The sequence below is a fragment of the Vicugna pacos genome, chromosome 7 (genome assembly GCF_048564905.1).
Source record: "Vicugna pacos chromosome 7, VicPac4, whole genome shotgun sequence".
NCBI lineage: Eukaryota > Metazoa > Chordata > Mammalia > Artiodactyla > Camelidae > Vicugna > Vicugna pacos.
The window spans coordinates 6696971-6711284 of record NC_132993.1 but is presented as its reverse complement, the minus strand read 5'-3'; the positions used below and the strand labels follow the sequence as shown (position 1 = coordinate 6711284).

Here is a 14314-nt window from a genome sequence, read left to right as displayed (position 1 = left end):
GCTCGGGCTGCCCTCACACCCTCAGCAGACCCTCTCCTCCCTCCCTGCCCCCCAGCCAGCAGCATTGGAAATGTCCGGGAGCCCCTTCTTCCCTGCAGCGCCCTCTCCTGAGAAAGTTTACCATCAAGTTCACTTGATTAAAGGAATTGTTGCTCATCACAGAGCCCGTGTTGAAGGGTGCACTTGGAGCCGGGAGGCGATGAACTGACTATTGGCACAAAGAGACTCGCATCCCAGGGGCAGCGATGCGGGTGTCACTGGGCGTCTGGAAGAGCTTGTTTTAGGCGCTGGGCTTGTGCTGGGAGGATTGCAGAAGGCAGGACTGCGGGCTCTCCAAAAGCAGGGGCGGTTCAGTAATGGGCATCATTGTAACAATTTTTGTCTGGGAGGCAGGAGGAATGGAGCTGGACTGTAGTTGTTATTTGAGAAACAAGCCGGGAGAGGGGGATGTTCAGTCATGGTCGTGGTTTCACAGGCTCTTTTTTTTTTTTTTTTCCTTCAATTTCTTGTATTAGTTTTGTTTTGCTGCTTAACAACTCAATACAAGTTTCAGGGCTGAAAACAACACCGATTTATTATCTTCTGGTTCTGGGGCCAGACATCCGATGTTAGAATCTGAGCTGATGCCCAACGTGCTGGCTGGGCTGGCTCCCCCTCACCCCCACCCCTGGAGGCACCCAGAGGAGACTCCTTTTCCTTATTTTTTTCAACTTCCCTAAGTCGCCTGCATTTCATGACTCAGATGGTCCAGGATCCTTAATTTAGTCATATCTTCAGGATCCCAGAGCTGCTGTCCCCTTTCCCACCATCCTCTCCGCTTCACTGCATCCTTTCCCTGCATCCTTTCCCCACAGCCTCACCTCTGCCTCCTTCTGCCTCCTTCTGCGCACAGAGCAGGAAGGAGTGTGAGCGAGCAAGTGAGAAGGAGAAAGTGGGCCAGACCCCTCTCTCCTCTCTTCTCTTCTATTACAGAACTGGCACAGACACGGGGGGGGTTAATCTTTGTGAACGTTAAAGCCTTCCTGTACATCTTCATTGTTTGTCGTATTTTCCATTTTAGTTGTTCTAGAAGTCTCCTAACTGAGCAAGTTATTTGGGTTAGAATTCCACGTCATTGCACGTTTAGATTCCTGTGCAACATGTTTTCATGAATGACTTCATTAATGAATTAAGACATAGGAGTGTTTGTGACATTTACAGAGAAATCGAAGCTAGGCAGCAGCTCTGATGACAGAACCAAGGTTCTGACCCTTTTCAGTAGGCTCTTATTAAGGTTCAAAACAAAGTAAGTCAACTTTAATATAAATAAATGTAAATTTTAGCTTTTGGTTCATCAACTGCATAAATATAGAAAAGGGAAGTTTAAAGTAGCCTGTGAGACAAACTAGAAATTTTATTTTACATGAGCTCAGTACAAATAATGTAAAGTGTGCCAGAAAGCCAAGTCTGTCTGGTCTGGGTCCCTTGAAACACTTTAGGTAAAGAAAGATAATTCCATCGCGTGGATCTGTGAACTGCTACCACCTCGTGCCCACTGCTTGAAGAGTTGCATTAACAAATGTCAACCCGTTTTTACTGAGGAGCTTCAGTGTGCTCAGCACTGTACTGGGCTCCAAGATGCAAGAGATGTAACAGTCTAAACATAGAAATTTGATGTTTTTTACAGATTGTGTGCCATATATCCATGAAACGGCATACCAGTCGTTCATTACAAGCGGTGATTTACTTGTATATTTACTGACGCATGAAAAGTTTCATGTTACACTGTCAGGTAATGAAAAGTAAATGCAAGGCAGTATGGGTAGTTCGATTCCATCAAATTTCTATTAAAAAATTGAAAGAATAAAAAATTAACATTCATGTTTTTCCCCTGCAAATCTATTATTTTCTCCGTAATGAACATATATTGTTTGTATCCATTTTTAAGTTCTTTAGATTAAATAGATTAAATTGTTAGAAGTACTTAGGGGGAGCGATCACCATGAAGCATAGTAAGGTAGCTTACTAATGATACTGGCAATTTACAGTTAACCTTTTGACAACAGGTGATCGAAGTGGATGGAGGAACGGCGCCAGTTACCCATATTTGCCACCAGATGGCGCCAAAGCACCTAGCTAATATTCAGCAGCAGAAAGAGTTGCCTTTGCTCCAGAGAAACAACTTTATAAGATGTAAAATATTTAAGATTTTCTGGCCAGAAGAAGTGTTTTGTTAATGATGCACTTGAAATTACAGAAAGCTTTTCAAGTACAGTCGACCATGCCAATGTTTGCTTTAATTGTGATTTTTGGACTTGTATTACATTGCTACCAGATACCCAGGCACACACGCACAAAAACTTACAGGACCAGTTCTGCAAGTTAAAACTTCCAAAATGCCGGAGCTATGACTCTTTGACTCTTAACCCTGAGTATTCAATAACCTGTAGGTTTCTAGTAAGCAGTTTCAAGATTCCAGGTAGGTAGTCATTAATAATTAGCCATCATTCCTCAAAGCAGCTCACTCCCCTACGCTCCCAGAGAGCAGGTCAGCTTCCTGCCTGCAGCTTGGCGCATCTTGGCCGGTCACTGGGCAGGACGCGGGAGTCGGGGAGTGGATCTAGTTCCTGGAGTCCGTGCTGCTGCCTCCAGCAAGTAGCTTCTCGTACGCAGTTCCCACGGGAGGGCCCTACCAGAGAGTGATGCACTGTTTGCCTGTGACCCATGCCTGGCCATACGCTTACCTGAGCAGGTATTATTAAACTCACTTCAGTAAAACAAAAGGTTACAAAAGAGGTTTTTCCCAGGTGGATACAAAGAAGCACAGAAAGTTCTAGGTACTTGCAGTTGGGGAAACATATCTAGACTGTATCATTGTAAAAATTAAGCTGAAACAAAAAAATACACTTAGGGACACAAAGGACAAGAGCGTCTGATTCTGGGACACCACCATTTGCACTTTTTCGTGGGAAGGATAATCAGAAATGTGTGTTGCTCCAACAGCTGTTACCTGTAAGCTGTTTCCCTCTGCTTCATTTATGTCTTCCCTCTGCTGCCAAATCAGCTCCACTATGAAAAGACAACTCCACTAGAGCAAAAGCGTCCCCTCCAGGCCTGATGTCCCTGCCTTGTGGCCAGAAGGAGAAATCGCCCTCATTTTAATAAGCAAAAAAACTCTGAATCTGAATCTCAGCATTTGAGTGCACATATGCATACATTCAATATGTATTCATATTTGAACATATATATTCTGAAGATCAATTTTTATTGAAGTGTAGTTGATTTGCAGTGTTGTGTTAGTTTCTGGTGTACAGCATAGTGATTCAGACATACATTTTTTCATATTCTTTTTCATTATAGCATATTATAAGCCATTGAATATAGTTTCCTGCACCATACAGTAGGAGCTTATTGTTTATCTGCTTTATATATAGTAGTTTGTATATGCAAATCCCAAACTCCTAATTTATCCCTCCCCCACCCCTTTTCCCTTTGGTAACCATAAATTTGTTTTTTATGTCTGAGTCTCTTTCTGTTTTGTAAATAAGTTTATTTGTGACGTTTTTCTTTAGATTCCCCATGTAAATGATATCGTATGATATTTGTCTTTCTCTGTCTGACTGACTTCAGTTAGTATGATCATCTCTGGGTCCATCCATGTTGCTGCAAATGGCATGCTTTCATTATTTTTATGGCTGAGTAGTATTCCATTGTATAAATACATACTACAACTTGTTTATCCAGTCATCTGTTGATGGACATTTAGGTTGCTTCCGTGCCTTGACTACTGTAAATAGTGCTGCTATGAATATTGGGGCGCATGTATCTTTTCAAATTGGAGTTTTCTCTGGATATATGCCCAGGAGTGGGATTGCTGGATCATATGGTAACTGTAGTTTCAGTTTTTTAAGGACTCTCCATACTGTTTTCCGTAGTGGCAGCACCAAATTACATCCCTATGAACAGTTGAGGAGGGCGTGTTTCCCCCACACCCCGTCCAGCACTTACTGAAGATCAGTATTGGTCTGTAAGTGGATAGTGCCAAATGGCGCTGGAAACAGTGCAGTTAGACGGTCCTAAAGAAACTTGATTGCTATAGACGCAGCATGTTCTGTCTCAGAGGTCAGTTCTAGAGATTGGATCAAGCAGATTTTACTCTATTAAAATGAGCAAGGGTTTTAATCCAACAGGTAAATTATCCACAGAAAATGTGTGTAAGCTGGAGAACAGCTCACAAAGGTTCTTCACTTACCAAGCTCAAGTGGTTTTCCAACAACCCCAGCAAAGCAGTGGACGGACATCCCATTTTCTCAGGCTGTGTTTCAGTCGGCACTGATGAAATAAGATCCAGAAACTGAGGTTCCAAGGGTGACGTCATCCCCCTCAAGTGGAAGATTTGCCTCCAGCGCAGGATGGTGACGTTCTTCTAAAAGTGTGTCTTGTTTTCTTCCCGCAGCTTGATCATTATCCTTCTGTGAGTTACCATCTGCCAAGTTCATCGGACACACTGTTCAACTCTCCCAAGTCGCTCTTTCTAGGAAAAGTTATAGGTAAGAATTTGGGATAAAATTGCTCATATAATCTTTTCTAGAACTATTAATTTGCCTTTGAAACACATTGTGACTGGTGGTTGGGGCTTCTGTGTCATGGACGGCAGTGAAACCCCTGTTATTTGGTGTGTGACGAACTAAAACACATGTGAAGCCGGTATCTGCCTTCAGCTTCCTTACCTAAAGTCTGCTCCTTGGTTTTTTAATGATGCCTACCTACTGGCAACATTTAATTTAACTTTTTCCTGTTCTCAGCATATCAACATGATTCTGTCTTGCTCTCACTCTTGAGAAAGACACCTGATATGATTTGCAAATTAGAAGGCTAATAGGAATTGGAGAGCTATGACAGAACATCCTCCCCTCTGTGTGATCGAGAATCTGAGTCACCCTGGCCTTTCTCGTGACTGCAGATTGATGCTGTCTAGATTAAGTGTGGGTCTGACTGGTTAAACATTTCTAAGTGATCATTGTAAAGCCAATCATTTTTTTTCTAAGAGAACATATATTGTGAACCCAAAATGGAAGGAGAAAGATGGTGGATAACATACGGGTCAAGGAGGAGATGACTGTGTCCAGTGGGTGGTGGTGATGAGAATGTCACTCATCATTAAAAGTCATTAAAAGCACTCATTTAAAAGGTGGGGTGGGAGCCTCAGATAATAAGGAGAAAAGGAGACCCAACCTTCATAAAGAACAGCAATAATATCCACTCATGTAGGACTTTCTCGGGGCCAAGCTCCATTTTAGGGACTTCAGATACCTGAACCCACTTAATCTTCATAGCAATTCCATGAGATAATCAAGATGATCATCTCCGCTTCACAGATGAGAAAACTGAGGCACCGAGAGGTTAAATAATGTGCCCAAGGCGACCTACTTAATAAGTAGTAGAATCAAAACTTAGGCCCAGGCAGTCAGATGCCTGGGTCTCTGTCCCTAACTACTGTGCAGGAAGCTCTGTGATGGCTGACTTAGGAATAGAAAGAGAGACAGAAGAAGATTTGCGCAGCAGAGGTTGACCAGTTGAGGGATAAGCCCTACATCTTATGTTAGAAACTGGCCAAGAGCAAAAGGTATTTCGGGCCCTAGAACCAGGCGAGAGAGCAGGCAGACGTAAGGCCCTGGAGGAAAGGGCCATGTCGTCAGCAAAAAGGCTGGAGGTGGTGGCAGTAGCTCAGTGGGTGGATGGAAGTGGAGAAGGAATGGGGGCTCAGACTCACGGCCCACCTGCTGCTTTAGGCATCATGCTAAACTCCTTACATGTGTCAGTGTGACAACTTAATGTCACTACAGTCTGGGGAAACAAGACCTATGATTATAATCCTCGTTTTACAGATGAGGAAACTGAAGCTGAGGGAGGCCACTCGACTAGTAGGTGGATCAAGTTTTGAAGCCAGTTCTCTTTGATGAGAGTCCACGGTTACACAGATCAAAAGAACTTGTCATTAAGGGCCAAGGTCCAGAAGGAATGTGCTGAAAGTCTAGTGATGCCATTATCATTTATGTATATAGGCCAGTATATTTAGTGGAGCAGAGCCTTGGCATCCATAAGGGATGGGCCCTGAGTCATTGGTGAGCATCCAAATGCCGCCATATGCATTCCTACCGTTCAGTCATGATAATTGGAAAGTCTAAGTGTTCCTTCAGGGTTGTAATGATTCCATCAAAACAAATTCTACACCGTGACACTATGATATTCCCAAGGTAACATCACCCTTGACCGAGCCTGAAACAATGGGCTTTATTGCTGTCATGAAATTCACAGTCAAGTTTTGACAGGAATGTTGGGGTGATTGCTAAGTTCCCTCTCCGATTCATCCATATTTCAGGTCATGGAATTAAATTCACACTGTATTGCAGTGAGGCACAGACCTTCAAGGTCGTGAACAAACAACATCATAAAGGCAAATCCTCTACAGCTAAGAATTTACTTTGCTATAAATCCTTGTGCAGCTAGAAGTGCATTACAAACCCCAGATGTAAGAGTGTCACACCCAGAGCTTTGCTGCACATGTAAACTAACTGTGCATGCGGTGATGAGTCCTGTAAAGAAACATGAACACCTGTAGGGAAGCCCGCAGTCCAGAGGTGGAGGTGGCCTCGTGGCCTCATGCACGGAGGGCCGGTTGAGGTGCTGCTGCAGGTCTCACACACGACTTCTAGCAGAGACTGGCCCCCATCACAACGGCCCTGGAGCTCTCTGACAACCAAGGCAGTGCCTCCACCCTCCGCTATGTCCTAACAAGGAACTAGTGCTCCAGAAGTATGTGTTGAGTTAATAATGAATAAAAGGGAAAAGAAACAAAACGCACCTCATCACAGAAATATGCTGCAGAGTGGGAGGGCATGGACGAAGATGCCACTGCAGTCTGTAAAACCAGCACAGAGGTGAGATCTGAAATTCTCACACTCCCTGCATCTGGCTTTCCTATAAGCTTGTATCTGAGAAGAATGGGGCAGAAAGCTTGTGGGCTATGGAATCAGGCAGAGCTGGTGTCTCAGTCAATGCAGGTGGCCATAAAACACCTCAGAGGAGGTGGCTTAAGCACAGATGTGTATTTCTCATGGTTCTGGAGGCTGGGAAGTTCCAGATCAGGGTACCAGCAGACCAGGGGTCTGGTGAGGGCCCTCTTCCTAGTTTGTAGACAGCCATCTTCTCGTATCCTCACGTGATGGAGACAGAAGCAAGCTCTCCCCGGCTCTTCTTCTGGGGACACTGATCTCATTCACGAGGGCGCCACCCTCATGATCGAATCATGGCTCCACCTCCTGAAGCCAGCACACTGCGGCTTGGGATTTCAGCCTGTGCCTCTGGGGAGACAGAAGTACTCGGTAACGGCTGGTGGCATTGCATCCAGGCTCTGCACCACATCGGCGCTGAACCCTTGGGTACTTACTTGAACCTCCCAAGACCTGGGTTCTATCGGTTACAAAATAAGAACACAGTGCCTGTCTGCAGGTTGGTAGTGTCTGGAAGGTGGAGAATGTTGTCTTTTTTCCTTTTTAACTAATCGATTTGCAGCAACCAGATCAGTGCCTAGTGTATCAAAAGTGCTCAAAAAAAATTTTTGTGGAGCAAATGGAATAAAAACCTTTTTAGTATTAAGCTAATAACATCTAAGGAAGTATCCAACATAACACATGTAATAATGAAGAAAATAATTACCTTTTTTTGATGCTGGCCCTGTGCCAGTCATTATGGCGTGTGTTTTAGCACAGTGCTCCTTGTAATCCTCACGACACCACCCAGACCACTGTCACCCTCATTGTATGGAAAAGGGACCCAGGCTCAGAAAAGCTAGTTATTTTCTTAAAGCAGGTTTCCCAGCAGCAACACTAGTGCCATTTGGGTCAGATACACTAGTGCTCGTGGTGGGGCTGACTTGTGCTCTGTGGGGGTCTAGCAGCACCCCTGCCCTCTGTCAGCTGGAGTCAGGTAGCACGCCCAAGCTGTGACAGCCAAGTCCCCGCCCCACCAAGGGCAGAGTCACCACCAACCAAGAACCACTGGCTTCAAGTCCCCAGCTAGTCTTGGTAGAGGTCACATTTGGAAGAGATGTGTGACACCAAGAGCTAGGCACTGCCTCCTGATAACGCCTGCATCATTCAGAAGGATGAAGACGCCAAGAAGAGATCTGGTGCTCTGAAGGTGAATTCTGTTAACATAATCAAAGGAGTCAGAGTAAGAATCAAAACAGGCATGTGGGTGCCTGGGGAAGTTAATCACTGGCCACCTCCTCAAGCCAATGTTTCTTTTAAAAAAACGTGATTGTTTAGTAGGGGCAGGATTGGTGAGAAGCATTTTTAAATTTCCCTTTGAAATTGACACATGCATCTGTGAGAAACAACCAATGTGCATTCACCAGCCATGTAAATACTCATCTGTAAAGACAGATTGAACTTCAAACGGATGTCTCTTGCACTCCAGTGAGAGTCTGACACCCCCTAGAGAGCCGTGCTCCGAGCTGTTGCTTAGCTGAGTCAGCTCCTAATCAGAAACTGATCCCATAAAAGAAGGAAAAAGAGATGGATCTAAATAAATAATACGACTTCCCAGGGAGCCCTTTGATGATTCACTGCTTTAAAAAGGGTGAAAGAAAGGATACCTAGTGAAGGACAAGTGTGACTTCTAAAGGAATGGAGGAAATATATTCTAGAAATGAAACTGTCGACCAACATCAAAATTTGGGAATAGCTTGCCACATTTCTGAGTCCTCCAAGAAGGAAGTCAGGATCACTAGCAATGAACAAAGCTTCACAAAGTAGAAATTTCACCAGACTTAGTTACGTCTATTTTTTATCACTAGCTGAGTGATGTCATAGGTTTTATATATCTGATTTTCAGCGACAGATTTAATAGTCTTTCAAGAGAATCAGTTGGAAGCCTGAAAAAGAGTCTTCTGTTTCACATTATGTTTCTCTCCAACATTTCTATCCATGCCTTGAGTAAAGACACAAATAGAATGTTTATTAAGTTTGCCAATGACACAAAGCTGAGAGGGATGGTTTATAAGCTGGATGATAAAAAGCACTTCAGAAGCATTTTGACAGGCTAGAAAGATAGGATAAAAATAATCAGGTGCAATATAATGGAGATAAACTCAATTTCTGCACTTAGACCAAAAGAAAAAAAAAGAAAGCACGTAAGTAGAGGATGGAACTTCTGGTATCATGGAAAGGACTAACGAGGTTGGTTTCATGGACAGTTTGATATGAGCTGGCATTATGTGGCGATTGATTCTTAAACAAATACGATTCTGAGCTATGTTAATAGGAGAGTCATGTCCAGAGCGAAGAGCACAGTCAGACCTCAGAACCTCCTTTTAACCTTCTGAGGAGGAGACCACATAGACAAACGACCCCTAGAGGAAAAATCAAAATCCCAGAGGGTATTTATACAAAAAAAGATATTATAAGAGAAGTGAAAGAATCCCTTTCAATCTTGGACAACTGCTCCATGAAAGAAGGGTTATGCTTTGTAGAGTTTTACTCAGTGGGACCAAAGTAGGCCAGTGCGAGGAAATTTTCAGTTCCCTGTAAGAAAGAACTTCCTAATAATGAGAGCTATTAAAAACAAGTGGCCGTGATTTTCAGGTAGTGGACTTTCCAACATTGAGAATATTTAACAAAAGCTAAATGGAAATTTGCTCCACATTTTGAGGTATTTCCTGGATTGAGCGAGACCAGATGACATAAAGCCTAAAAACCCTTGAAACAAGTAGACTACGATGGAGTAATTCTCTTTTTGAAAACGGTGAGGAATGCAATGTTAAAGCTGAGAAGATTCTCCCAGTCCATGTGAGAAGTAAAAGGGTAATTACATTCAGGGTCCTTGGTGTCATGCCCCGTTAGGAATGTATTACCGATGTGGATTTAGAAGAACATCAATACTTACTGCTCATCATGTCACTGTGCATTCATTGGTACTAAACAGATAGCCTGTGTTTTCAGGATGGCAGTATTCATTTTAATTTTCATTTTAGAAAGTAAAACCTGAGTCCTCTTTTTACTTTTTTCAAATTAACTATTTGTGTTGTTGCTGTAAATCGTAGTAGTACAAAGTCATAATAAAGTAGACCTATTTCATGACAGGAAGTGTACATTTGAGATGCTGTGCTTGGAAGTTGAATACTAACTAATGCAGAGTATTTGTGGCTTTACTGACCAGTGCTGTTTGTAGAATTAAAGGTGAACATTTATCCAGTTGAATTTAATATAGTTTGTAAGACATATTGGTTCCAGAAGCTATTTTCCAAGTTACCACTGTCCAAATAACTCTGGTAGAAGAGAGGCCTCTTGGTAGCCGCTATTTGACTTCCATTATAATCTAAAATGTGGATATTATGATCTGCTGATAAGAAATCCTTATTCTTGGGTTTTCCAAAACTTTCTGTAACTTTGTCAAAGCCTCCTCACACAGCAGGAAATGACATAGCCCTATCTTCATTCATGGGTGCGGTGGTACTCTATAGGCATTATGCTGCTCATTGAATGTTTCCAGCCAAAAAGTCGTGAGTAGAAAAGACAAGTGCAATTTCTGGGCTAGAAGTTTCGCTTGTTGATGCAAGATCCTCTCAGGTCCTTCTGTCCCTTTGGTATGATGTCTGGCAAACCTCAGGAGAGTGGTTGTTCCTTTACTAGAACTAAAGAACTCTGTTGACTTATGATGAACCTAGAGCACCAGAAAGAAAGAAGAAAAAAAAAAAACTTTGCCTTCTTAAGCTACCAAGACTATAGGGCTGTTTGTTACTGCAGCACAACCAAGCCTATCCTGACTGATACATATGGATTGCTGTTCAGAACAGCCTTTGCCATGAGGCCACAAGGGTTAGCATCTTACTTTACCCCTTACAAACACTATGACTTCAGCATGTTACTTAACATTCTGTACTTCATGTGTGAAATAGTCATGGTTCCTATTTCACAGGATTCGACAAAATAATGTATGTTTAACAGGTGGCACAGGGTCTGCCACATAGCGTGTCATAATCAAACACGTATGTAGACATTATTTTTTGCATGCCAGGCATCATATACATCACTGGAACACCAGTGGTGTCCAAGATAGGCACAGTTTCTTAAGGGGGCTTGGGTTTTAACTGAAAGAAAAGCAAAAATGATGAGAAGCAGGATAAATGGCAGGTGGAAATACTGGATTCTTGGAGAGCAGGTAGGAAGGGCACTTAACCCAGTCCCAGATGTGAGGGAAGGATGGCATACCAGAGGACCTAGAAGCTGAGGCCAGAGTGGTAAGTTAGAATTATCTGGGCAAAGGAGTGGAGTGGACTGGAGGGCAGAAAGGAGAGGGATTTTTCAGTTTTCTATTTTGTTTATCAACCCACCCAGTACTCTGTGGCTTAAACAGTACTTTGTCATTTCACACAATTCCGTGGCCCAGCTGGACGGCTCTCCTGCTTCATGTGGTCTCAGCTGGGGCGTGAGAATGACTGGACAGTCCAAAGTGGCCTCAGGGACGTGGCTGCACAGGAGTTCCCCTGGGGCTGTCAGCCCAGGGCTCAGCTCTCCACCCCCACCACCCGGCCCCCACATCGTGGCTGCGTGGGCTTCCACCCTTCACAGTGGTTGGTCTCTTCAGAGAAGCATTTGCAAAAGCAAAGGTGCGAGCTGGAGGTCTCTAAGGGCGTACACCTGTCTCCTTCACTACCGGCTGTTGGCCAGATCTGGGCTCCAGCCCTGATTCCAGGAAAGGGAAAGCAGACTCTACCTGTTGATGGCTCAGAGTCAAGGTCACACTGCAGAGGGGCATGGAGGATGGGCGGTATTGTTGTGACCATCTTTGAAAACACTGTTCCATGAGGGAGACTAGAACCGCAGCCAGTTTCATTTGGAATGGTGGAAACCAGTGTAAAGAAGCAAGTGATGAAAATGCAGCAGCAGTAAGCTGGGTTCAGATCAAAACGGGCTTTAGAAGGAGGCTGGTCCAAGTATCCTGATTTACCCAGGACAGTCCCAGGTGCCTCCTGCCAGAACAAGAGTGAATTAGCAATGCCCACATTCACTCTAAAAATGTGACCCAGTGTGGTGATAAATTATACGATCATCTGTCTGGTTTGGGGTTTTGCCAAGAGGAGTGCTTGAGGCCAGAGCTCCAGCCCCTTTTCCAGGAAAGGAGAAGCCCCTTGGTGGAGCAGTAGCCAGGAGACAGGGATGGGAATACTGGCTTATTTGGGAGAGGATCCCAGGAAATACCAGTAGGCGAGTGGGGAAATGAAGTAGGGAAAGGGGTGGATCAGTATCAGGCCACTCACGTCTCAGGGACCACTGGGGACCCTAGGAGGCAGTCCTGAACGTGCCTGTGGGTCTCAGACGAGCAGGAGGAAACCAGGGCATTGCCCATCTGCCCACCCCCCCCCCACCATCAGGGCTGCTCCCAGGACTATTCCTCCCCAGCAGTGCTAGCTTGTCCCTCGTTCCCACCCCACATGCTCCCGAGGCAGACCAGGAGCACAGGGGACCCCAGCCAGCTGTCTTTGGAGTCGGAAGTGACTTCAGAGGCATCTGCCATGTTACAGGATTTGTCACAGTGCTGTTAAGGTGTTAGTGTTATCCTGGGGGCAAAAGGGGGTCACGGAAGGACTTTTTTTAACCAGGAGAATAACCTGATCAGATCGACACTTTAGAGAGATAACGCCATCCGCAGAGTGGAAAATGCACATCAGGAAGTAAGGGAGAGGCTGCAGGGAGACCAAACTGGGGGTTGCTATTGTTATAAGAGAGTTGCACTTTGTAATGCCTGGAACAACCTGGATGTGAAGAGAAAAGACAACATCTTCATTTGTCAGTGGTGAGCGGATTTTCTTCCTGGAGAGCAAGGGCAGATACACCAAGGGTCTGGTCCGGTTTACAGCTGAGTCTGACTTGGTCATTTGAACAGTCCCAGCTGTTGGTCTGTGTCTCTCTTGAGTAAAAGTGCTCAACTCTCAGGTGGCCCTCCCCACCTCCTGCTTCTTCTGTAAGTGTGTGGAGGGTGATGGAATATAGAAGGGGATGGGCAGTGAGATGTTGTAGCTTAAGTGTTCTTTTAACATCCTCACAAGGAGGGACCTGTGTCATTGCCAGTCCTTCCTTGAGTTTGTGAGATCTGCCATCTGCTGGCCTCAGCCCAGGGTCCTGCATCTGCCTGGTGGCTGGGGGCTCTTCTGGCCTTGGATGGTGAGATCTGAGGTTGATAAACTTATAGTCCATCCTTGACTGAGGCAATGCTCCCAGGGAACACCTGCCGTCACCCCCTTTGCTGCTCCTGTCTGTCACTAGAGGGGCCAGACCTCTGAGTCACTGTCGTGTCCTCTCCCCTCCCCATGGCAGACTTGTGGCAGAATCATTGGCTTCATCTCAGGGTTTACTCCTCACAAGAAGAGGCTGGGGAGAGCCAAAGACCACATCTGCTCACTCTTCCTCCCTCTCTTGATGAGGCTGGGTTGCCCCATGTTGATGCAGGACCCCCAGACACAGCTGTCACCTCCCAGAGCCCCAGGTTGGGAAGCAGTGCCAGGTACTTTCGGTCTTCTCCTTCACCCTTTATAAACACACTTTCTGCTCTCTGGGCCAAACCTTAGCTCTTCTCTCTCTCTCTATGTGCCTCTCCTTTTGCTCTTAGTCTTCTTGGGCTTTAAAAAAAAAAAAAAAAGCCTTGCTTTTGCTTCTTCTACCAGTTAGCTATTGACAAAAAAGAAGTGCTATGTAACAAACATTTCCAACAATCAGTTTTTTCAATAATCTGCAAGTCAGTTAAGAGTCAAGCCACGTCTGTCATCTTCCTCCCAGAACATAGGGTTACACAGGCATCTTCGTCTCCAGCCAATGGCAGAGACACAGGCATCAGTGTGAGCACTTTTCAAGCCTTTGCTCTTGTCATGCCCACTAAGATGCCATTGTCTGAGTTAAGCAGTTTGGCCGAATTCAGAGTCAGGGAGAAGAGAAACAGACGCTGCTTCTTCTGTAGGAGAAACAGCAAAGTGACATGGCAGAGGGCTCAGTTATGGGGAGGGAGAGAGAACTGGGGTGGGGGCATTAATGCAGTCTTTCACCAAGTTCTCCTGCAATTGAGAAATAGCTCATGTCTTTCCCACACTGGCTGGAAGGGTCGGTACTGTCTCTATATCACAGGAGAACTCTATGACCCGCTTAGTCCCTGATGGCTTAAAAGGTATAAATAAAGGAATTTGAAGAAATCATTTATTCACTCAAAGGTATGTTGAACGCTTATATATGCCAGGTGATAGGGATGACATGATAGAAAAAAAACAGAAGGCCTCGGCTTT

General features: G+C 44.7%; 1 protein-coding gene across 6 annotated transcripts in view; it reads left to right on the top strand.

Annotated features, from left to right (window-relative positions):
- CNTNAP2 (contactin associated protein 2) overlaps window positions 1-14314 on the top strand; it is a 1225886-nt gene that overhangs the window by 1109850 nt on the left and 101722 nt on the right. For all 6 annotated transcript variants that reach the window (XR_012074163.1, XM_031674555.2, XM_072964285.1 and 3 more), the window contains one exon: window positions 4436-4529. Coding sequence is in view for 5 of the 6 variants with exons in the window: in XM_031674555.2 (XP_031530415.2) it covers window positions 4436-4529 (94 nt within the window). In the remaining variant the exon portion in view is untranslated. The remainder of the gene's footprint in view (window positions 1-4435; window positions 4530-14314) is intronic.